General features: G+C 44.4%; 2 protein-coding genes across 4 annotated transcripts in view; one reads left to right on the forward strand and one right to left on the reverse strand.

Moving 5' to 3' along the window:
* The window catches only part of flt4 (fms related receptor tyrosine kinase 4), a 66,732-nt gene extending 49,724 nt beyond the window's left edge, over positions 1 to 17,008 (forward strand). The window contains exons 14-30 of one of the 2 annotated variants that reach the window (XM_015349889.2): positions 643 to 789; positions 3,644 to 3,775; positions 6,167 to 6,273; positions 7,377 to 7,512; positions 8,176 to 8,280; positions 9,036 to 9,149; positions 9,414 to 9,502; positions 9,829 to 9,979; positions 10,765 to 10,859; positions 11,207 to 11,329; positions 12,003 to 12,114; positions 12,970 to 13,069; positions 13,562 to 13,667; positions 13,971 to 14,104; positions 14,748 to 14,868; positions 15,648 to 15,733; positions 16,538 to 17,008. In XM_015349889.2, the coding sequence (XP_015205375.2) occupies positions 643 to 789; positions 3,644 to 3,775; positions 6,167 to 6,273; positions 7,377 to 7,512; positions 8,176 to 8,280; positions 9,036 to 9,149; positions 9,414 to 9,502; positions 9,829 to 9,979; positions 10,765 to 10,859; positions 11,207 to 11,329; positions 12,003 to 12,114; positions 12,970 to 13,069; positions 13,562 to 13,667; positions 13,971 to 14,104; positions 14,748 to 14,868; positions 15,648 to 15,733; positions 16,538 to 16,736 (2,057 nt within the window). In that variant the 3' untranslated portion in view covers positions 16,737 to 17,008. The remainder of the gene's footprint in view (positions 1 to 642; positions 790 to 3,643; positions 3,776 to 6,166; positions 6,274 to 7,376; positions 7,513 to 8,175; positions 8,281 to 9,035; positions 9,150 to 9,413; positions 9,503 to 9,828; positions 9,980 to 10,764; positions 10,860 to 11,206; positions 11,330 to 12,002; positions 12,115 to 12,969; positions 13,070 to 13,561; positions 13,668 to 13,970; positions 14,105 to 14,747; positions 14,869 to 15,647; positions 15,734 to 16,537) is intronic. The other variant, XM_069196176.1, reaches the window with a different exon arrangement.
* Positions 17,009 to 17,752: 744 nt separating this feature from the next.
* ergic1 (endoplasmic reticulum-golgi intermediate compartment 1) overlaps positions 17,753 to 24,690 on the reverse strand; it is a 28,639-nt gene continuing 21,701 nt past the window's right edge. For both annotated transcript variants that reach the window (XM_006632065.3, XM_015349890.2), the window contains 6 exons: positions 23,685 to 23,809; positions 23,290 to 23,394; positions 22,821 to 22,881; positions 21,741 to 21,841; positions 21,262 to 21,384; positions 17,753 to 20,443 (listed from right to left, as the gene is read on the reverse strand). In XM_006632065.3, coding sequence (XP_006632128.1) covers positions 20,336 to 20,443; positions 21,262 to 21,384; positions 21,741 to 21,841; positions 22,821 to 22,881; positions 23,290 to 23,394; positions 23,685 to 23,809 — 623 coding nt within the window. In that variant the 3' untranslated portion in view covers positions 17,753 to 20,335. The remainder of the gene's footprint in view (positions 20,444 to 21,261; positions 21,385 to 21,740; positions 21,842 to 22,820; positions 22,882 to 23,289; positions 23,395 to 23,684; positions 23,810 to 24,690) is intronic.

Consider the following 24,690-nt stretch of genomic DNA (forward strand, 5'->3'; position numbering starts at 1 on the left):
CGTTCATGCACGGCTTTTTTTCGTAGACTCCATCTCAGTGTCTCAGCTGACCGAGCACCGGTTACTTTTTTCAACACACATTCTCTACACATAGAGGTGCACGGCGGAGCGTGTGTTCACAAAATACTCCCATTCTAGACTATTCTCTCGCCATGCTCAGATAGGCTTTCTGCCCGCTTTGCAAAACTGAAGACATGCTTCAGCTGCAAGACACAGATCATACTCCACGAAAAATACTTGGTGCCACCAACCTCAGCAAACTGATTAATGAGGTCACTTCTCGGTTGTTGGATTTTGGTCCGTATACAAATCAGAGGGCACAAGTGGAGGCTATGTGAAATTGCTTTTAAATCCGAGAACAGGGGTCACTTCTTTACCCAAAGGGTTGTGGGAGCATGCAACAAGGTACCTAGACACGTTGTTGAAGCCGATACCCTGGCTTCCTTCAAGAAACTGTTGGATAAGTTCCTGGGATCAGTTGACTCTTCACTACCAGATGAGCTGGATGGACTCAGTCCCCATCCCGCGTTTGTAAGCTTTCTTATGTTCTTGTCCTTTCGATGTGATACTGTGATATCAGTCCAAAAGCCTGGCCTGAAGTGGGCAAGCAGAGGGTGATTTTGAGTTTTTAACAACCTCCAGCTCAGGAGGCGCCTCACTTCCGGCACAGCCCGACCAATCAGACCGTGAACGTCAGCGAGTCCCTGTACACGAGGTGCGATGTGGAAGGCACGCCCACCCCGCAGGTCTCCTGGTATAAAGATGACAAGCCTCTCCACCAGATATCAGGTGAGCCGCCTTTCTAATCGCCTCAAGAGGGCTCAGCAAGAAATCATGGAAAATCAAGGAAATCATGAACAGTGACCTTAAAAATGGAAATCGGTCATAACTCATAACATAACCGCCTTTTCCTAAGGGCAGTTTTTGCCACAGCTGTTTTGACAAAAGGCAAATAAAAGTCAGCCCAAAGGTTTTTAAAAGACTATGACCTTTCCCTTTGAAAAGGGGGGTCTTGTCTTTTTCTAAATGCTGCACACCGTGTTTGTAGCAACCTGTACATTTTCCAAATTGTGTAACTTTTGGTGCTGAGGGTTTTTTTTTTTACTTTGTTTCCGCTGCTCCTTACAGTGGTGTAAACAGGAAGGACTCGTGCAAAGTCGGCAGCAGTGAGCCAAGACCATAAAGTGAAGTTGAGAACAGTCACAAGCCAGAGTGCGCCATCAGACTTTCCTTTGGCTCATGAACAGCTCCTGTCCCTTCATGTGCAACACTTTTGAATGGGAACCGTTTGATCCAAAGGGTCACTTTATTATAAACCGTTCCCTTTTCTCTTGTGAAGCAAACAGAGGCCTGAGGCACCTTTGGCCCTTTATTAGCAATACTTGCAAGGATATAATCATGTAATGCAAAAGAACTGAGAAACTGTATTGATAAAAGAGCATGATCCGAGCGAGTCACGGGTATGTGCTGTTAGAATTGCAGGGAATATACAGAACAGACATTATAACAGATATATCAGCACCTGTTAAAATATTGTTATATTGTTATAAGTCTGTTTTACTTTTATACTTCAAAAATCTGAGTTATCCAGCAAAAACAGTTGTACTTTTGCCCTTCTGAGGCTTTTAAACGAGAATAAATTCTAAAAATAAGTGAGGGGGCTTTCAGGGAATTTGCCATTCAGTTTCAGTGAATCGTGTTAATGGAACTCACTACATTGGCGAATGACGAATGAGCTACATTAGGAACAATAGTGGCGACTTTTCCAAGAAGTAACCTAAAGGGATGGAACACTACAGTTTTTATTTGGGATTGATTTTTTTTTATTTTATACGCAGTTGTAGTTAGAGATATTGACTCTTTTTACAGAATACATACAGCTATAGAACACAGCTGAAGAATTTAATTAATGGCAGATATATCCTTTCCACACAGTAGATATAATTAATAAGGTACAATTCTGGTGTATTTGAAGTTAAATTGAATAAAGGCTATATTGCAGTACAAAAACATTTTGAGATAATTTCCCTCAATATGAATTTTACCACAAACAATTTTGCCACAATTCCAACCATCAGTAGTTTCTAATGATTTAATGTATTTTTAAGGGGTATGAATGTTTTCTGTCATAACTGCATATACGCTCAGTGTTAAGAATGCCATTTACATTTTAGCATGTGACACTTTATGAACATAGACACATCAGAGTGATTGAACACACCACAGATGTACACTGACACCCACTCATCACATAAGCCATCAGCTGTATTTTGCTTTTCCGATCCACATCGAAGCCCGCGGTCTTCATGAAAATGATACTCTGAATGTCTGCAGAGGTGTGTGCAGCTCTCTGGGGCTGCACACGGGCGTCGGACAGCTGGCGTGGAGCTGATTGCTGGGAGTGTCTGTGTGTGTGTGCCTGGAGTGGCCAGTCCTTGGCTACAGCTGTGCTGATACAGTGCTGTATACAGATACAGTGCTGTCGAAGAGGTGCAGAGTGACCTGTGCTGGCATAGAGGGAGTGTCTCTGCAAATTGCTTCTTTCAACCCTGTAGACTAGGGGTTTCCCAGCCCCAGTCCCAGACGCCCACACACCACCTGGTTGTCTTTCTAGCTGAGCTTAATCACCTAGCTGAAGCCTTAATTGAACCAACCAGTTGCTTGATTCGAATATTTGCAAGCCTTTTTCTATCGGAAAGTTTGGGATCCTATCTTAGTTAGGAAATGCAATACTTAAACTACAATCTCCAATATGTTTTAGAGATGAACACAGGCAGGCAGTTCAAAATTAATGGAATGATTTCTGCGTTGAAGGGCTCAGTGGCGTAACGCAGCGCTGGGCTGGAGCAGCCACCAGCAGGAGTGTGGACCTCCAGGACCAGTGCTGGGAAGCCTGTCACACCTGCAGCACTGCGTGTGGAAGTGCTGTGTGGATGATTTCTGATCGGGAATCATGTTTCCAATGTTGGGGTTCTCTGGGGCTTTAAAGTTGAGCTTGGAAAGGTACCCGGAAAGATTTGAGGCAACAATGTAGGTTTCAGGCAGCCTGCTGATAATTGTGATCCAGGATGTCAAGGCTATAGGAGCAGGGTTTGCCTATTCCCACCTACCCAAATCCCGACCTACTTAATTGCTGGGTAAAACAGAACCGTCAAACTGTTGTATCCTGACTACGTTTTAGCGCAAGGGTCCTTGAATCAAGGGTGTCTTTTGAATCATAAACTTCTGCAAGGCCTTAAAAACTCCTTTTGAGCGCATGATGAGGTCAGGAACGAGTAAATGAAAAGAGCAGAGACACCACGTTTTGGCTGTGGAGCCTTCTTCAGGCACACTGAAACGCTGTGGCTCTTTTCTCTTCAGTATGCAATAGACCTTTACCTGTTCCTTTGCAGCCTGCACATGTGGACGTAGCTCCCACTTGAATGATTAGATTACTCATCTGAGAGTAAGAGTAACAGGCTTTAGAGCACCTCGTGAACTTAGATCCTGCTGGTGCAGATGGTGTTTGCAGTGAAGACTAGACAGACGGTTTGGCGGGTCCTGTGGGTTCTGATTCGAGCGGTGCCTAGGGCGAACCTGTGTGTGGGTGGCCTTCTGAGCTGGAGGAGGAGAATTTGATTGACTGCTGTCTGGATGTGCACAGGGATCGTGCTGCAGGACTCTAACCAGACGCTCAGTATCCAGCGAGTGCGAGAAGAGGATGCCGGCCTCTACACTTGCACAGCCTGCAACCAGAAGGGCTGCATCAGCATGTCGGCAACAGTCACCGTCGTGGGTAAGAGACCCGGACCAAGAGCACGTGTTTGTACCCAGGCGGGCTGCGGTGCAATGCACATGCGTTCACGCACACATACACGGGCCGTCCCTGGCATGGAGATAACATACTGTACCTGTATGTGAGACACAAACACCAGTCACAAAACGGAGCAGACTCAAACACAGCAACATGGGTCACCCTGGCTCTGTCCTTCACATTGGGGGAAAAATGCAGAGGGCTGATGTTTACACTGGTGCCTCTGGAAATGTTGTGGGGGGAAAAACTGGAATAAATATTCCAGTTCGCAATTCCACTTCCACTGCGGAAGATCGCATTTTAACATGCTGTGGGCAGGTACATTTCTGTATGCACACAACATGCTTTTAAAACAACACCCCAAAAAATGCTACAGCGCTGCTTCTCAGCGTGCCAAATGTGTAACAAGTATTGTTGTGGCCACTTAGAAGGGCTAAGTGGAAAAATTATGGTTTGTAAAATAGGAAAAGGCTGATTTCTTTGAAATCTCTACCATGATGTAATATGGATGGACATTACCTTCTGTCAGGCACCAGTGATATCAGGAATGTTATTTCACCTAACACAGCATATTTTATGAAAGGAAAGTCGTCACTATTGGTTCTAAGTGTTGTAGCGATATTCAGTCAATTACAGCGTGCTGTCAAACAAATTGCAGTTTGTTAATATGCCAATGCAAGAAAAAGATGCGGGTGCTCAAGAGTCAGCAGTCACATTGAGTCTTTTTTTACAAGGAAAGATGAAACAGTTTGAAAAATGAATTGTCCGGGCTGGGGGGGTCAGGCTGGTGGGGGTGTCCAAGGTTTGTCATGTGACCTGTGTTCTTGTGGTGTTGCTATTAGAGACACAACAGTACCTGAATTGGGTTAATCTGTCTGACGCAGTGAGGCTACGAGTGTGAAAATGGTTATTTTGACAGAAGGAAAGGGTACAGAGTCCTCAAACCTCCTACACTGCTTCAAGAGTCACAGCACCTCACAGAATAATTAACAATTGATGTGTACACAAAGAATAATACTTGGATATTCCACATTTGTCTACCCCCTGCCAGCTCTTGGCGCTTTGTGCACACTGCTAGTTTTCTTGGCACGAAAACATTTGTTATTGCTGTAACTTATATTGAATCCTCAGGTTTGAGAAATCAAGTAAAAAAATAATTTGACAAAATCAAGAGTGGTTTTGATGGTTGATTCATCAAGATGAAGCCTTTAAAATGCACTTTTGAAAAGGGACTGCATTTCTGATGAATTGCCACAAAGGAGAAAAAACTAATGAATAAAACACTCTGATCTAGCATAAGAAAACTGCTGTTTCCTGTGGTAATATACTTCTGTAAGATATGATGTTTTAGTAGAATTAATAAAGACAGAAGCCCTGCTAGCAGGGAGACAGTTTTGAGGAGCTTCTTCCTGATTGTAGATTATTGCTGATCTCTGTAAATGTCAAATATTTTCAATATCCTTCATAAAACCTTGCTTATCCCTTGGCAACACATGAAGAGAGTTAAACATTGGAAGCAGTTTCAGAATTAATATGCTCTTTTGCTCCCTCTAGTGCTGCTATGAGTGTACTGTTGTTTTTGATTTAGTTTAATTCTGCTTCAGTTTTTTTTTATCTTGGCAAGACAATTTAACCACAGGGTAGACACTTTCACAACATATCTTAGTTAATATATTGCCATCTGCTTTCGTTCATTTGTTTCTGCATATTATGACAAATCTATTCAGTATTATAGAAGCACAGCTTTTTGCATGGCATGTGTTTTCAAACCAACACACAGATTTACAATTCTCTGTCAACAGGTCAATTTGATGTTGTTTTATCCCTGTGATGTTTGTGGTCATAACAGAAATTATAGCTGGTTATGCTGATTGCATTGTGACTTGGCATGCATGCACCACTATAACGTCGGAAATTAAAAATCACAATGGATTCTGTCATTTATAAGTTTGTATCAGATTACTAGATGTTTTGGACATTTCTATGCTGTAAAAGGTAGTTTTGCGCTGCTCAGCTGTGAACTATGACTCCCCCACTTGATAGTGCCATGTTTAGAAATCAATAGAGTTGTCAATTCGAGATTTACGTTTCAGGCTCTTTGGTAGGATGGGTCAGAACTGGCGAGTCAGCCGCTGCTTGAAAGAATTCACTAGATAACACGATGGCAATGTTAACCCATGCTATGCCATGCCAGAGGTCCGAAGCATTTTAAATATTCTCTTTAAACCTCCCCAGCGCCACTGCGGAAGTCGTACGCAGACTTACGTAAAGAGAAAATGCTCCATTTCCTGCAGGCAGCTGGCCGTGTTGTCTGTGTCCAGGCCGCGGTGCAGACGCTTCCTGTGAAGCTCTCTGACCTCTGCCCTCTTCCAGGCTCGGACGACAGGACCAACGTGGAGATTGTGATCCTCATCGGCACCGGCGTCATCGCTGTCTTCTTCTGGATCCTCCTCCTCCTCATTTTCTGCAACGTCAAGAGGGTGCCTACACTCTTCTCTTTTTTTGCTCTTCCAACCCTTACATGAACACTTGCTTTCAATCAAGTATTTTAAGTGCCTTCATGATTACCAGTGGGCAGGGTGGATGATGCAGGATCATCTACCATATAACTTTATATTGAGGTGGCCCTTTTTCCTCTTCCTGGTAGCTCCTGCTTTTTTTTTTAAGTGGGCTTGCACTCCATTAATTCATGATCCTGATGATCTGATTGACATTTAATAGATTTTCATTTCTAAGAAGCTGCTGTGCATTTCTCCATGATATGAACAAATTCTCATTATCTTGGAGTTGTGATGTTTCCACTTTTATGTGAGAAAAACAAATACTGATAGCAATGAAAAACAGGGGCCGTGCATGGCATGGACTAAATGTAAGATGTATGTAAAGCATCATGGATACAACTGCCACACAACTTGGATTTGAAAGGTGATCTGCTGTACGTACTGTATGTACTGTAGTACAGGTAGTGTGCATCAAGTATGCAGCTGTGCAGTTTCTGTGATTTCTGAGTTCCTCAAATAAGCTGCACTTTTCTGGAGACTGTCATACAGGGTGTGTAAATCTACATTGTCTGCAATTGTGTGTAAAGTAACAGCACATGGATTTACTACAGTTTGAAGATGAGTGGACGGTGCGCAGAATCTTATTCTTGGTGTTGTTAATGGTATTTGTGAGCAAATGTTAAGATTTACAGGTATAGGTATTTGCAGTATATGCTAGAAAGACACTTTATAACACAGGGATATTCCCTACAATGTAAATACAGCGTACTTACACTGGAACAATAGTGCATTAAGAAAGTTAATTATATGTAGCAACCAATACATTTCTATTAAGAAAGGTGTATTTACACTACAGAATTTCTGTATATTGAATATTGAATATAGCTTGCTATTCTGTAACGTCTTCTCACTGAGACATTTCAGAATAGAAATTACAATGGTTTAAAGTCTGAGCAGGTAACAGTCTCCCAGTAACCTTGGGAATGTAGAATACATGAGCTGGATCAGCCACCTTCCCATCAGCAGCCTGTCCATCTCCCTCTTCAATTCCATTAAAGTGTCCTCTGTCTCCCCCGTGACAGGCCAACCCAGCAGACATTAAGACGGGTTACCTGTCCATCATCATGGACCCAGGCGAGGTGCCACTGGAGGAGCAGTGCGAGTACCTGCCCTACGACTCCAGCCAGTGGGAGTTTCCGCGGGACAGGCTGAGGCTCGGTGAGGCCCTGTGTGTGAGTCTGTGTGCATCACGCCACACAAAGAGCAGAACCCTGACCCCTGGACCTGCACAGTTGTTTGTCCTTCAGAAACTGCGAGAGCTTCGGCCCGACCTCCTAGGGGAATTACCTCATTTGTTCAAATGTTCCTTCTGTCTCTTGAATAAACACAAATGTTGGTGTATTTCCAGAAAGAAAAAAAAAGCAAAACATTTCCTGTGCTCTCCTAAACTGTCCTTCCAGAGAGGTTTCATGTTTACAAAGCTACACCCAGAAAACAGTTTGAATACCAAAATAACACAGTGCCTTCTCCTAGGTGACACAGTGTGAGACACTGAGACACGTGCTGGTGCAAAAAGCTTATCTTCTAGTTGTTGTCCGCTAACGAGAAAATGGCAGTATTTAGTCGGATTTGGGTGAGCACCCTTTTAAAGTGGCAGGGCTCTGGAAACCAAGCATTGATAGAATTAAACTGTTGATCTCAAATTAAGGCAGATGAGATGAACGGCCTCCTGTTGTTTGCAGAATTTATTGCGGTCTAAGAATGAATCCTGATTTTTGGCTAAAAAAATGATTTTTGTGCATCTCAAAATGTTGGGGGAGCCACAAAATGGGATTTTGAAGAAAGTCTCCTGCATTCCCTGTCCTTGCATCTTTTTACTAGGAAAGGTCTTGGGACATGGAGCTTTTGGGAAGGTGATGGAGGCCTCTGCCTTCGGAATTGGCAAGACGGACAGCCTGAGCACAGTGGCGGTGAAGATGCTGAAAGGTGAGGTTTTCACAGTGCGAGCTGGACGCAAGTTGTGGCCGTTACATCCCTTCCCACTGTTTCCGTTTCGAAGATCCAAGCTTTTCCGACAGAGAATGTCGGTAAGGACGAGTGCTGTCTTGAAAACTGCATAGTTCTTCGTAGAGGTCCGCCACCAGTGTTAGGTGACACTTAGGTGTGTGTCCTGTAGTGTCGAGTGTAGTGTCGGGTATCACACTCAATCAGCAGGAACGTGCTGGTCCTTCCACCAACGAACAGAGGAATTAACACGGTTCTGAAAACACAAATGCAAAAATACTTCATTAAATCAATTTGTGGGCTAACATGATTAGTTAGTCTTAGCGACTGTGACATTTAAAATATTTTTGACATCCCTGGCCTCCTAATAATCCCCCTCTCTGAACTGGCTTCATGACTCTGCTCTCCTCCCCACTGAGAGCTGGTGTGTGGGGAGCAGACTGGCGCATCATCCAGGTGGGGCTGCACACTGGTGGTGGAGGGGAGTCCCCATTACCCGTAAAGCGCTTTGAGTGGAGTGTCTATAAACGCGCTATATAAGTGTAAGGAATTATCCTCGGAAAGTCTCTGTGCACCCCTAGTGTGCCACTCGTCTGCTGTTGAATTTATTTTCAAACACTTCTGAGAGCAGGAGAGGAAGAGGTGTGCATACTCAGTATCAGTTTCTAGCTCGCACTTCGCTACGTTCCCAGAGTGATGATAGGGGAGAGGCTGACGCTTCTTTCTTGGGCCTGCAGAGGGCGCCACCGCCAGTGAGCACAAGGCCCTGATGTCGGAACTGAAGATCCTCATTCACATTGGGCACCATCTGAACGTGGTCAACTTGCTGGGGGCCTGCACTAAAGCCAACGGTGAGCAAAGATGATTATTTATTATTTTCCACTAATGCTACATTTACAGCACTTTTTTCTTTAAAAAAAGGAAACAAACTCAAAAATAGCTTTTAAACAGCTTAGTATTCCTAAAATAAACTTGCTGAAAGATTTATACTGCACTTTTACAAAAATATTTAGTCGCTTCTCATGGAGAGAAAAATATGTGATTTAAAAAGGTTTCTGAATACCGTATTGCCCATCTTCTTATAAATGTTAATATATCTCTACATCGCTCTCCAGGCCCCCTGCTGGTCATCGTAGAGTACTGCAAGTATGGGAACCTGTCCAATTACCTTCGTGCCAAGAGGGAGTTCTTCCTACCTTACAGGGTGAGTATATGATAATTCCTTACACTATATAAGTGTAAGTAATTATTAATTAATTATTAATCTACACCCTTACAGCAAACTCCCCGGCTCACACCTCACAATAGTGAGGGGGGTTTGGGCAGCTTATCCACTCAGATTGCCTCAGCTAAGTGATTCACAGTAAATGCTTTATACAAATATCACCTCTCTGTCACCTGCCTTAGGATCTAACCACACTACTGAAATGTGACCTGTACTTCCTGTGCTGCGACGGGAAACTTTTCCAACTGAAGGGCGATCTCAAACGGAGGTCGGTCTCTGAGCTGCTGTGTCCTTCTGCTGTCCAGGACCGCTCCCCCAAGACCCGCAGCCAGGTGCGCAGGATGATAGAGGCTGTGCAGGTGGACCAGAGGAGCAGGCCCGAAGCCCCCGAGAGCACGGTTCCGGGTCGGTCTGTGGGCGGTCAGAACCAGAACGCCGGGCCCGGCCCGCAGAAAGGTGACGCAGCTCCTGGCCGAGTGGACCTTGTGCTCCCTGTGCAGGGCCGGAAGTCCTTTCCAGCTTCCGAATGACCCGTCTGCCGTTGGAAAATAAGATCCCATTTCAGATTTGAATCAATCAACAATATCATGCACGAGAGGAAAAGTTTTTTTTTCTCTAAATTGACTTTTTTTTCCATTTTGAAGATGGAACATTTTGAAATGTTGGGGGAGGCACAAAATGGGATTTTGAAGAAAGTCTCCTGCATTCCCTGTCCTTGCATCTTTTTACTAGGAAAGGTCTTGGGACATGGAGCTTTTGGGAAGAGCAGGGAAGGGGAAAGAAATAAGAGCCAGTGGGAGTAGCTCTCCATTGTACCTCGACTTTAATCAGCAGCTGAAGGTGAAGTGAAACAGAAGCTGAGCCTTAAAGGCCCTTGGTTATATACCGCCGCGCCTCAAAGATGGCCTGCACTGTGAGGCTTGTTTCTTTCTGATTCGTTTTATTGCTCATGGACGTAATGGGGCTCAGTGGCGCTGAGCGACTTGCAGGTGTGATGTCAGCCCTCTGGAAACCACAGCACTTGGGCTCGTGTTTGTCTGGGAGTAGTTGTGTGCTCCTCTCAGCCATGATCACAGACAAAAAAAAAACAGAGCATTCCTCATTTCCCTTTCTGGAAATTTCCTTTTTCTTAAAATTTGAAGTAGTACTTTTGGAACAAAGGGTTTTTAACCCCTCCCCCCAGAATACTGTATATACTGGACCTGGACTGTTGGAGTTACCTGTCTCTCCTTTCCCTACAGAGGAAGACCTGTGGAAGACACCACTGACAGTGGAAGATCTCATCTGTTACAGCTTCCAGGTGGCACGAGGGATGGAGTTCCTGGCATCTCGTAAGGTAGGAACTGGCACACTAGCACGGACTGGGCCAGGTACCTAAAGGCAAAGAGATGTCGTTTCACATGCTGAAGAAATGCTCTCCAAGATCTCCCTCAGGGGCACACTGGGCAGCTTTTCCTTCACATCTGCTATCCAACCCATTGCGACACAGCTTGCATGCAGCTATTTTAATATGTAGGCACCGTGTATAACCAACTGCTAGACATGTTTATGTCGTGAATATTTTCATAGCTGGAATGGAGGAGATTGGAAGTGCACTTTTCTGTCTAGTAAAGCTTGGCCGGCCTCAGTTCTCCTAGTGCGGACACGGGGAGAATGGAGTCCTCAGGCGTCTCCCTCTTGCAGTGTATCCACAGAGACCTGGCCGCCCGCAACATCCTCCTGTCGGAGAACAACGTGGTGAAGATCTGTGACTTTGGCCTGGCGCGCGACATCTACAAGGACCCCGACTACGTCCGCAAAGGAAATGTATGGGAGCTGCTTTAATCATTTGATCTTTATTTAGGGACAACCTCCCACTGAGACAAAAATGTATTTTTTGGTGGTGAGGAGGGAACTGCTGCACCTGCTGAAAGGAGTCCGGAGATCTCTATACTACTGAGATAGATTGAATTGCACCACAATGCTATGCTGCTCTATAACATGCACAGTATATCTGGAATAGTTCAAGTGGGTAACTGCGTCAGCAGGCGCAGGCTGCAAAGGAACAAATAATAGGTTTATTCCATGCTGAAAAGAGAAGAAAGAGAACACAACGTTTCGGCCTTCTCTCGCACCTGTTTTCTTTCTTCTCTTCTCAGCATGGAATAAACCTATTACTTGTTCCAGTATAGCTAGAACTTCAGTTTAATTAGCATCCAAACCACAAGGTGGTTTACATCAGTGTGAAACTTCATCTGTTCAACTACAAACTGGGCGTGGCCTCGTTTAGTACTGGGTTCTGTCAATGAGCTCCTTTAAACCACAACCTCCTAGTAACAGGTGCAATGCCTAAGTACTGTTCTTGTACGTTCTAGGCCTGGGAGTTAAAAATGTGGTTTGTGTGCGCTGCTGTCCTTGTCTGGGGGGGTAGAAAAGGGCAGAGTCCTCCCCCACACTCCTTCTGTCTGGTTTGACCTATTGCTTTACTGCTTTCCCTCAGGCCCGTCTGCCCCTCAAGTGGATGGCTCCTGAGAGCATCTTCGACAAACTGTACACCAGCCAGAGCGACGTGTGGTCCTTCGGAGTCCTGCTGTGGGAGATCTTCTCCCTGGGTGAGGGGGAGAGGGCTCTGGGAGATGGGAGGTCGTGTGTGGAGTGAACAGCTGATAGCGGTGACTTGGCTGGAGTCAGTCTGACATCACAGCAGCCGCTCCGAAAGACAGGCAGACTCCCCATGGCTTCGTCAAACAGGGCTTTTCGTGTTTTTCCTGCTCCCTTGCATGTTTTAGAAATGCATTAGAACATATTGCAATACTTGTTGCTGTAAGCAGGCGTGAGCCTGGTCAGCACCTGGATGGGAGACTACTGGGAAGGCTAAGGATGCTGCTGGAAGAGGTGTTAGTGGAACCAGTAGGGGGCGCTCACCCTGCGGTCTGTGTGGGTCCTGATGCCCCAGTATAGTGACGGGGACACTATACTGTAAAAAAGGCACCATCCTTTGGATGAGACGTAAAACCAAGGTGCAGATTTTAAATGGTCATTAAGAATCCCAGGGCATTTCTTGCAAAGAGTAGGGGTGTTATTCCGGTGTCCTAGCAGGTTTCTCCCCCTGGCCTTTACCCATCATGGCCTCCTAATAACCCCCCTCTATGAATTGGCTACATTACTCTGCTCTCCTCCGCACTGATAGCTGGTGTGTGGGGAGCGTTCTGGTGCACTATGGCTGCTGTCGCATCACCCAGGTGGGGCTGCACACTGGTGGTGTTGGAGGGGAGTCCCCATTACCTGTAAAGCACTTTAGTGCATTGTCCATAAGTGCGCTATATAAGTGTAAGAAAATATTATTATTATATTATTACTATTATTTTCTGGTGGGAATATGCACTGAGGAAGACAACAGGGCAGACGGTTTGCTGGTCGAGCACGAGTGAAGCCCTTACTCTAACTCCTCCTCCTCCTGCGCACAGGGGCCTCCCCGTACCCAGGGGTGCAGATAGACGAGGAATTCTGCCAGAGGCTCAAGGATGGCACACGCATGCGCTCCCCAGAACACGCCTCCCCTGAAATGTAAGTGCTGTGCCTTCTTGTCCAGCAGCTCTCGGCAGGTTCTGGAAAGTCCTCAGCGCAAGGACAGGGCTGCAAATCTATTTGTCGTTTCTGGCGGTTCTGCTGATCCATGGCTCTCCAACAGTGCTGTTGAGTCCCAGTGCCCTCAACGTGCAACTCAGAGCTGCTTAGCCACCTGACAGTCTTGAACCAACACTGGCCCTCCACTGTCTGCCTTTCTGCACAAGTATTATTCGTGCAACCACTGCAACCATTCGTATTTTGGTACCGAGCCAAAATTTTTTGAATATGAACCCCTTGAATTGATTATTTTTATTTTTGTTGCCTTTGATATAGTTTTAAATACTACAGCAAAATAAAGTATGGTCAGTGCAAAATACACAATTAGCCCGAACCATAATGACCGTAACGGGAGATTTAAAGGCTGGCACATACATCCGCAGAGCTCTGTTTGTGGCCGTCTGTACAGTAGATTCCTCCCTCTGCTCTCAGATACCGGATCATGCTGGCCTGCTGGCAGGGCGAGCCCAGGGAGAGGCCTACCTTCCCCACACTGGTGGAGATCCTGGGGGACATGCTTCAGGACAACGGCTTACAGGTGAGGCGTGGCTGGGCCAGAGGCCGAAAGCTTTGGGGGTTGTGAGCAGCTGGGAAGCAGGGGTTCCCAAACAAGAGTGTGGACAGAGGAAAGAGAAAGGCAACCTCTAAGTTTTTGGTCCTTAATGACTGTGATGTAGCAGGGTTTTACAGTTCCTGTTAAGCTTTAGACCTGAGAAATGTAAAAACCTGTCCAAATGAACAGGTACCTCAGTCAGTCATCATCACCAAACAACAGAGCAGACGAAGACGGCTTGAAAGCTTAATTTTGTCGCACTCTTTAATACCGTTTCGTTGTCGACAGGATGGAAAGGACTACATCCCTCTCAACACATCTCAGAGCTCAGAAGACGATGGCTTCTCTCAGGCCTCCTCTAGACCTCCTTCCCAAGAGGAGGACTGTGACGTGAGACTACCCTGCAATGTCATGCCCAACAGGTAGGGAGCACTGTAACGTGAATTCAGCAGAACTAAGCAGCAAGGAAGGGTCTGGGAGTGGCAATTAAATGTCACTGACCCTTCCCTATCTTGAGGTTTTTAGAAGAATAAAACTGTTGTGGTGTCTTTTTAGCTAGAAAAAGTACAGCTGTCACTTCCTGAATTACAGTTCTGGTATGAAAATCATTAATACTAGGCGAGCTGCCAGGATATTTTGGTAGGAGTGATACAACGGGGTTGAGAGTTAAGCACAAAGGCGTTTGTTCTCAATGCATAAATGTCCAGAACATTATCACAACTTAGTGTGAAGCTCTGTTAAGTGTGAACCACATGGGCTTTGTGCTGTTCACATTAACACAAGCATTGTTTGCTGACTGTTAACAGATAATTCAAAGTTCAATAGGCTGGTGAAAGGAGAATGATATTATGACAGTGTATAAACAATGGGTTCTTGAGGTTGCAAGTGGAAGCTAAGAGCATGTGGATTTAGGACTGAGAATATGACGCACGTCTTTGCACAGACTCATGGCTGATAGGCTGAAACTACCCATCCTGTAGCTCAAGCTGATTCTCTGAGCTCCTTCACGAAACAAGCAAAGTGGGTGTATGTCCTCCTGCAGTCTGAAATTTCTTATCTCCACAGATACTATAATTGCGTGCCCTTCACTGGATGCATGATTGCTAGGCCGCAGAAGGTCTGCCGCACAAGGGTCAAGACATTCGAAGAGTATCCCATGGAGCAGACTTCCCACAAGGCACACCCGGTGAGCACCACATCCACTTTCGCCTTTGTCTCCCCCTCTCTATACCTCCATGGCCTTTACTTTTGAACCACACCTTTTCTCAGTCTCTTTGCTGGTACATCGTATCTCAATATCCACGAGTTATTTCACTGATCTATCCAAGTGTCTGCTCTTTCTGTAAATTAAACAGACAGTATTTAATGCTGTGCAAGCATTGGCACTCGCCTTTTCTTCGCCTCTACGATTGTTCCAGGGTTTATACCTGCGTAGTCCTCCGATCACCCTCAAAGTCATCCTAGGCACTTGCATCTTTGGATTTTTGCAGTCTACATCAGGCGTTCTCTCTCACAGAGCTCAATCACCTTGTTTACTCAGTCAAACTTGTTTACTAATTAAGTCTAACCAGATGGTTGCTGGTCCATTCATTTCAAAACCACAGGGGCCTGCGCAAGGTCTTACTGTTGGAAGTAGGACCCGAGTTTGATTTAAGAAATGTGGGGGGAATCCTTCTGAGGTGTGGCATCTAACTATGCCAGTTGTCCTCTAAGCACCCCTGTTTGAAAACCCCTGTTTGAAAACGCGAATTTGGCAGCAGGTTAGCATTCAGACACCCAAAACATTTGCCAACTGGAAGCTGCCATCGCCTCAACTAGCATCTTCATTGTACTCAAACAGTCAGGGATGACATTTAAAGCACTCTATGGAGCCTCCCAGCTTTCACCTGGTGACCCCTCCTACTAGACCGCAATAACCTCTGTGTATTAAGGCAGTGTGATGACAGGTTGAATCTCTCTGTGCAGGACAACCAGACGGACAGCGGGATGGTTCTGGCCTCGGAGGAGTTTGAGAGGATAGAGCACAAACACAGAGGAGCTGCGACACTCAGGTAGGAGTAGCAAATGCTCAAATGTCATGCCCAGTCTGCCATGTGGGGTCCGTTACGTTTGAAAATGTTCTACAAATTTGTATTTAAACATGAAAAAACTACTCTGTTGAAGCATTAAGCAGAAGAAATCAGCCTCAGAGTATCTGGCTGGGCATCTGATGGTTCTACCTGTCAAATGCCATATAGTATCCGGAGTAAAAAACAAAAATGTAATGTAGGATGTTAAGCAGCCAATGTTAATATTTAAAATGATTTTTCTTAATGTTACAAATTAAAACGAAATAAAAGCACCTGTAAATTTTGACATCGCTGTTTTTCCCCAGACTGCAAGATCACTTCTTGTGAGTGTCCTAGAAGAGTTTTGAACACAAAATTCATCGTTATAATTGTTTTTAACCAATATGAAGCAATTCCAAGAAAGCATGCTTTTGCTTTGCCTTTGAGACATTGCCCACATAAAACAGAAGGTACTTTGATTCTCAGAATTTTTTTAGAAATCTGGGTAAGAGATGTCAGTACCAGTAGCAGCTAGATTCTGTTCCCAAGCACTGACCTAAGACAGAGCAACCTTGACTCTTCAAGTGTACAGCTCTGCAGGAAGGTTATCAAGACAGTATGTGAACTACGGTAGCTAACGGTGTCCCACTTCGTAGTGGATTAAACCTGCTCATAAAGGTCACGTGAGCCCAGGGAAGACCAGCTGGAACAAAGACGTGTAGTGGAATTAAGAAGGGCCCGAGTTGCTTATTTCTCTCTTCTGTGTCTCTCTCGTCTCTCTTCCTTTGTCAATCTGACCATCCGCAGTCAGCAAGCGAGCAGGAGTACAGAAGATCCATCGGGACTTTCCAACAGGGATCAACCGCCATTCCGGAGCCAGCTGTCCGGTCAAACCTTTTACAACAACGAGTACGGCCAGCTTTCTGAGGAAGCGATGGGAGACTTCTTCTCCGTGCCCAGCGACGTGGACTCAGAGGGCGGGGGCATGGCCTCTTCTAGCTTCTAGAGAGAGGGGCAGAGAGCAGGGAGGGGCCGGCTCAGGCTGACACTGGGGCCTGTTGCTTTCAGTCCACCGCCCCACCCCGTCTCCCCTCGCACCACTGAACTGAGCTCACTGATGCACAACATGCTTTCCAGCCACTGAGTGGCGCACTTATCATCTCAAACAAAACCCTCTCCATCTTATCCATCCCATTTATTTTTATTTTTAACTAACCCAGAGTAAGCTTCTTTCTGATGGTATTTGTAAAAAAAAACAGTAAAAAGAAAACAAGAAAATGGTGCATCTGTTTCTTATTTTTCCTGGGGTTTTTACATCCATATACAGTATTAAAAAACTAGGACATTGCTTCTAAAGCGATGGTAACCTCTGACCCTCCTATACAGGATTGCTACGTATAGTTTTATTTTTCAGATGCGCAGGTATTCATGTAAGAAAACCTTAACAGTTTATAATTTATTTCCCACATGTTGAAAGGTAGCAGTACTGTCAAGACAAATAAAATCTGTTCACAAAATGCGTGTTATGATATTTCATAATCCCCTACCTTCGGAATTGTACCATGGTTGGGAAGAAAAGGCACAGGCGTCTCGCTCCTAGTTACAGATGCGAGAAGAGGTTGTGCTTGGTTTAGTAGCCATTACAGGAAACAATAGCGGACAATGTTATTACTGGGAAACTGACAGCATTACTAAGAGAGATCAGAGTTGGCTTCCAACACCACAAAAACCAAGAAAGCACCAATATTACGATTCGCCGTGGACTGTACTGTACTGGAAAGGACTGTACGCACTTTGTGGAAAGGTTCATGGTTTATTCCATGCTGGAAAGTAAAAAAAGAAAAAAACATTTTGGTTTCATGTGCAGGATATCTGAGTGACCAGATCGATGAATTGTCTCCCTACAAAAACGAGAGCCGTGAGCAAGCAAAACCCGCAAAGCACGAGGACCACCAGTAACTCATCATCACTGTCGCTTTCAGAAATATCCACCCACCACAACAAAATACTCGGAGACTGTCCGATTGAAAACAAAACTTCTATTAAACATTCAGAACAAAACTTAACACAAGGAGACACAACACTGAGAATGAGACCGAACAAATTCCATTGAGACAAAAAAACACAGCATTTGTAAAAAATAAAACTCAAGTAAGCCATTCAACAGTTTGATTTTGGAAAAAAAAAAGATATGATTTGGAAAATAAAAGTTACAAAAGAAACGAACCTGTTGATTTGTACATTAATTACAGAAAACTAGTTTCCTCAAACGCAACATTTAGCAATTGCCGTTCCAGCTGAAAATTCTAGAATACATGACAGTACGGAATTATTTAGGCAGTGATCTACTTTTTTAAATAAATCATCTCTACAAATGGGACACTGGTGACTGTTGCACATTCCCATACTACATCTACCTAGACTCTTGGAATGTTCCTCCCTTCTTCATTTCACAAAGACTAAAGAGGTGCTGAAATTCTGTCACACTGTACAAACAATGGAGGATTGTCATATGAATTTCCTTTAAAGGCAGCTATGATTAGAGTCTCCCAATCGTTCTGTTGAATGGGAAAGTTCTTGACAAACCACAGACTTACATTAACTTCAAACTATAACAGCTTCATCGCACACTGTTGCATGGATTAAGGTTGTAAATAAGTACTTCAGCACATCCTGGTCCACTCCTGAGTATTGTCAATGTCATATTTTTTTTAGAATTTTCTTTTTCTTTTTTACCAGAACCCTGGGTGTAACATTGGCTTAATATGTCATTTATTGAGAGGTTTATAGAGATGTGTGACGAAAAGTGCAAAAAAGCTTTAAAAATACTGAGACTTAGTGTTCACGAGTACAATGGCACAGATTTGGTTATAGAAAGAAAACACGTCTGACATTTTAGAGGGTGCACCAGAGAAATACTGAGGCTCATATTGTGCATTAGTCTGTGTTCAGGGATTACTGCAGTTCTAACTGGGTTTCTCCACTGTAAATGCAATGCAATTGACTCCCAAGTGGTTTGAAGGTAAGAACTACTTAATTAAAAAATGTCTCCAATTGAGACTATACCCTTTTCAAACAAAAGTACACACAACAGATGGTGCACTGCACCTTTGCTATCGTCGGGACTTGGAACTGCCGATACATGGATTTGAACTAACAACTTAATCACGACGAACAGCTGATTACAACATGATCACCCACTACATTTGACTTGTAGTCAAACAGGCCATTTCCCAGCTAATACGTCTGAAGGACACTGGCATTATAAATTCACGCATTAATGTTGTGGCACAACACTGTTGTTACTTGGATCGGCTGCACATGTGTAAACGTATACGACGTGCATCTTTTCAGTTGTTACGCCTGGGTAGTATAGGCTAGGTTTCCTTCCCTAAGTTATAAAAAAGAATGGTGTCCATTTTGTTTTTCAGCTCAAGTCACTTGTTAACAGCAGTGCTTGGATAAAGGCACAGAAATACTTATCCAGTTGATCAGCAAACTGTAAGGGTGTGTGTTCCCATATCATATCAAAGAGTTATCATCTTTATGGACTGTGTATAAAAGTCTATTGCCCTTTTAATCACATTCTGTATAAACAGTGTAGAAAAGGGTTAACTGAATAATACTACTACAGGAAACTCATGAGGGTTTAACAGAAAGCTGTTTAAATTTCAGGCAGTAGGAAGATATTGATTTGGCATCGTATGATCATAAACATTCTCCGATTAAGTGATTGAGGCTGGGTGTTGTGGAATCTGGTGTTCTTTTCTCCTGTCTTCTACCTTCTTTTTTGGTATAGGCTCAAGTACATTTAAACACGCACAGTACTCTGCTCCTTCGACTTGTATTTCTCAGAGTTGTAAAGGTTGTGTAATGTAACCTGCCTTGTGGGCAAAAGCATTTTTGCTTTTCTTAAAACAATACCGCATTTTTGTTATGTATGTAATGAACATGATTTTCTCTTTCACAAGTGAGATGTCACACATATGCCAATGCAACTACAGCAACTTAAAGTGCCCAAGCATCCTCGGTGTCACATTTAGATCTACAGTACCAGGTACCACCCACATTAAAATAGCCTGCATGTAAAATGCTGGATTTGTCCTGATAACCCTACAGTACTCTTAACACCTGTGCCTCTCAGTGTGACTGTCTGCATCTGGCCCTGCATTAGCTCATTTCCAGTTCACCAGACACTGGTGCCATTGCCTCTGATCCATTTTGCCCTTGATATGTTGTCAAAAGTTGTGTCTTGTAGCTGAGCTCTACAGCTTGCGGTCAGCTCCTCTTTAGAAGGGAATGAAGTCAGTAACAACAATGGGCATCAGGAGTGATGCCTGTGGCCTTGTCTGACTGTAGTGCACGGGCACTCATCTCCGAGCGTGGAGCGAGACCAACAGCGAAATACAACAACGACACAAAACTATCACTTTAAAAAAATATAAAACCCGTGAGGCTCTTTGCTCTTATTTTGTCGGGGGAATAGAAACGGACAGGTTGGGAAACTGGCTCTGCTCGGTCCCAGTGGCGTGAAAACTAGCGGTCATCTCTTTGTGTTGAGTTTGTGGGCGCCCCCTGCAGGGCACTCGTGGCACTGCTGCGGACTCAGGACATCTTTCCCAGCTGGACCTTCTTCCAGGCCTCAGAGGCAGTGAATATGCAGGAGTCGATGATGCCGGCCACCGTGAACGTCCCTCCAATGATGGCACAGATCTGCAAGAGGAGCACCTTCCGTCAGTGATTTGCAGCCGATATCTTCGAGTAAGAGCGCTCATGAAGCCTGCCGCTGTGTAAGAGACCTCCTAAACTCATTAACGCTACACTGTGTATTTGAAAGGCATCACATTTAACTGGCCTGTTAAGAGACGCTCATTGACCTGCAAGACGGCAGGAAAATCCACCTGAGATGTCCAGAGGCACCGGTCACCGTGGCAACAGTGACACAAGCCACCAGTGCTGGGAAACAACCAATCAGGAGGTGCCACATCATCAGATGCTTGAAACATACTGCGGCAGGAAATCGTCTGTTCTTTCCACCTTGACAGCTCTGTCTCCAAACAAGGTCACGCTGTACAAAGCGAACATTGCACAGGTCCTGGAATGTTTTTGGGGGGGGAAATTATTGTACTGATATTGAGCTCTGAGAAAAGAGAAGATGAACATCCACAACGTTTAAATGTGGCAAAAGAGAACATCTTTTAAAGTATTTGGTTTAAGGCTGAAAAGCGGACGCACGATAATGTTCTTCATAACACTAACTGGGCATTGTCTAGCTTTTTTTAATTAAAAACTGTATTTAAAAAGTTCGACAGTGCATTTAACCTGCAAGGTGCCTTTTGCTTGCATGTGTGGGGGGACCTGAAATCTTACCCAGGCAGGGGGGGAACAAAAGATAAGACAAGACAAGCCGTCTCTTGTCTTTTCCCTGAAGGTGCTCATTGGCTAACTCGTCGGTGTGTGCTCAGTGGAAGGCAGGGGGCCGTGCTGACCTCTGGGGGCCCCGGGTCCCGTGCGCACACGGCAGGACTCACCGTGGTGACGAAGCGATAGAAGGGCTGCCTCCTCTCGGTGTACTTCACCGTGATGGGGCTCAAGTCGTAGCGGAACCAGATCGCAGGGATGATGCGCCCGGTGTGACTATAAGCCACATATTCCTGCCGGAGAGGGACAGCTCCAGTGATCCGTGCCAAGTGGGAAAGAGCGCAGCCCCCCTCGTATACGCCAAGCAGCGCTAGTACCTCCGAGCAGGCGTTTCACTTCTTAGCAACATGCCATTTTTATTCCAAGCCAGCGTACAAGTGACTCCACACGCAGCCCACCACCTTAGACAGCATCCCATTCATGTTTAATAAAAGTTTTTTTTTATTTTTAATTGGAATAATTGCTAGGTTTTTTTTTTAAGACTTTTCTAAGATTTACATATAAAGCCTCACAATGGGGTAACCACTTAGGGGAGTGTTTAAAAGACACCACTGTCCATTTGAGCTCAACATCAGTGGATGACTATTACCTTATTGGCTACTGTGTACTGGTAAGAGAACCTCTGTTTTCCCCCCATGTCTTCATACACAGTGGGAACAATCTTTAAGATGTAATCATGAGATGCCAGTGCTGCAAAGAGAAAAGAACAAGGAGCAGATTAAAGGAGACACAGTTGACTTTTGATGTCACGCTACTACTGCATTTAAGAGACTGCAGTAGAAAGAGACTGCACACAGAGGGTTAACAAACCACGTCAATACCTTCTAGTTTACACTTAAAGGTCACTGTGTAATGTAATTCATCGTTGCTTGGTCGAGTACAGGGTCACCGTGAACCAGAGCCTGACCTGGCAAACAATGGGTACAAAGCAGGATACGTGCCAGTCCAAAGCAGGGCACACAGACACACATGCACACAGCGGGCAATTTAGAAACACCCATTAGCCTCAACTGCATGGTCTTGGCGTAATGGGAGGAAACTGGAGTAGCAGGCTAAAAACCCCGCAGATACATGGAGAACATACGGACTCCACACATAAGTCATCCCGATCCAGAGTCGAATCCAGGAACCAAGAGCTGTGAAGCAGCATTGATAACCTCCCAGCCACACTCATTGATTAGTAACAAATAAAATGGCATCCATTTAATGGACATTTGCTCCTTCCACACTGCACCTTTCTCAAGGAGAAGAGCAATGCTTTTGTGCGTCTTTTACGAATAGCAGAGCCTGGGAAACCACCAGCTGACAAAATAAACCCTACAGACTCATCCACATAAACCCCTCATACCTGTGATGAATCGAACTCCTGAGCTGTAACCACTAAATGACTCATGAGACCTTGACTAATATGACCGTTTCACACATTGCACAAATGTAGCCACAAATATAACCATTTCTGCTAAAAGAAGAACAAAGCGTGCGCATTCTCCAGCACACAACCCTGTCCTAAGCAGAGTTTAGGCAGTCTGCACCCAGTGTTGCTGATCCGGACCCTAATTCATAACAGAAGTACCTCCACTTGATAAGCCCCAGTTTGTTCAAAACGAGAGCTGTGGTTTCTGTCCCTGCATTGGATGGAGAAACTACAGGATTTGCACTTTTTACGTACGATTAGAATCCAGTCTGTTTGCTCCTCCTAGTGCATTGAAAGCACCTTGGACTTTTTCGACCTACAATGGAAAACAAACACAGGTTAAAAGAAAAAAACTCAATCTGGCATTTATCTTACCAACCCAGAAAAAAGAAGTATTTACACAAATTCAGTAGTTTTTATGAAGGTGAGTTGAACATTCACAGAGGGACTGTGCAAAATGTGTTAATTTTTTTGCTGTCTAGATTTGAAAAGCTAGAGGTTATGCAGATTTAGAAACACTAAAATACAATTTAGCTTTCCTATGGACACCTTTTCTTTAATACCTTACATTATTTCAGGCAGAGTTTGAAAACAGCACTTTAATTACAGATTTGTCAATATCGCAGGTTTCTGAGTGTTAACAATATTATAAGAAATTCATCCCAATAAATTATTTCCCCTGTAACTCAACACTTTGGTCCAGTTTCACACAGAAGTTGGTCACCTGTAGCTTGTCCCCAAAAGCCAGCTTGTGAATGATATGGGTCATATCAGGATTCTGTGGCTGGGCAGTGGCACTGTGTGTAGATACATGAAAGTTGCCAGGCACCTGTTAGAGACACCAAACACAAGCATTAGACATAGCACATACAGTTGCTTTGTGTAGGCAAGTCAACACTATTGACAGAGGCTTCAAATTCATTATTAACGTTCCAAACATACATCGTTGGGCATCAGGTGACGTGTCGTGTGTCACTGAGCGTCCAGACGTGTTTTCTTGCTTGTGGCAATGGGGATTCCACACACTTACTCCAATACCAATCATGCGAGGCTCTGACAATCTGAACATCCTTTGAAAACACTCCTTTTGATTCTCGATAGCCAGGGCCTTGACTTTACCTTGTTGATGCTGAATTTCCCCTCGAACCTGCAGCCCAGACCACTGTTCAGAGGGATCTTCATGGAGTTGTCAATGTGGCCCACCTCGTGTCTGCCCATTTCATCCTGGATATCCAGCCCAACGACTTCAAGAAGAAACACAAAGGAAAAAAAGGAGAAAAGCAGAAAAACCAATGAGACTGGGTCTGCCCCTAGAAAAAACTGTCCCTCTTCAGCCACAGCGGTATCCTGACGCCTTGTGCACCTCTGACATCAGGAGACACGGACAGACATCAGAAGCAGTTGTATTTACAGAGAAGCATTTTTCAGAGTAACTCAGGTATACTTTGATATCAGCTCTGCAAGAAGGAATGGAATCATTTAGTAAGAAATACAAACAGCCAGAGCCTACAAAATTCATTTCAAAATAATCAAAAGGAAGTTAAACAGCATTAGACTCTATTGAGATTTCTCTAGCAAGTTCTCAAGTTACCTGCCCTGGCTACACAATATCCACTACCAGCAGATTGATTTCATTTTCAGCTTTTAAAAACCTTTAGTTAAGCAGGAAAGTCAATTGAGAAATTCTTATTTGCAGTGACGTCCTGCAGAAGGCAGAACATTTCCTGAGGGGGTTACCTAAGGGATCCACAGTAAAGTCCCACCCAGGATTTGAACCCTCAACCCTCCAGTCTGGAGTAAAGAGATCCTAGCCACTGCTCCAAAAAAGTGAACGCTGCATGTTTTGAACTGAACCGTTTCTACAGCCCAGAAAGCTTCTTGTTGTTGGCTTTTGACAAATGCACAGATTTTCAGACAAAGAGACACTCTTAACTGTATGAAGTACAACTTTTATACATCTTCCAAATATTCAATATTACAATATGATGACAATGACGACATGACAACATTTTATATAGCGCCTTTAAAGGTGGCTTCTCAAAGCGCTTTACAGGATGACAATAACAATAAATAAGAAGACTACAACAATAAATAAGAAGATTTCACAAGATAAGACACAATTACA

Source organism: Lepisosteus oculatus, chromosome 11 (genome assembly GCF_040954835.1).
Source record: "Lepisosteus oculatus isolate fLepOcu1 chromosome 11, fLepOcu1.hap2, whole genome shotgun sequence".
Lineage (NCBI taxonomy): Eukaryota > Metazoa > Chordata > Actinopteri > Semionotiformes > Lepisosteidae > Lepisosteus > Lepisosteus oculatus.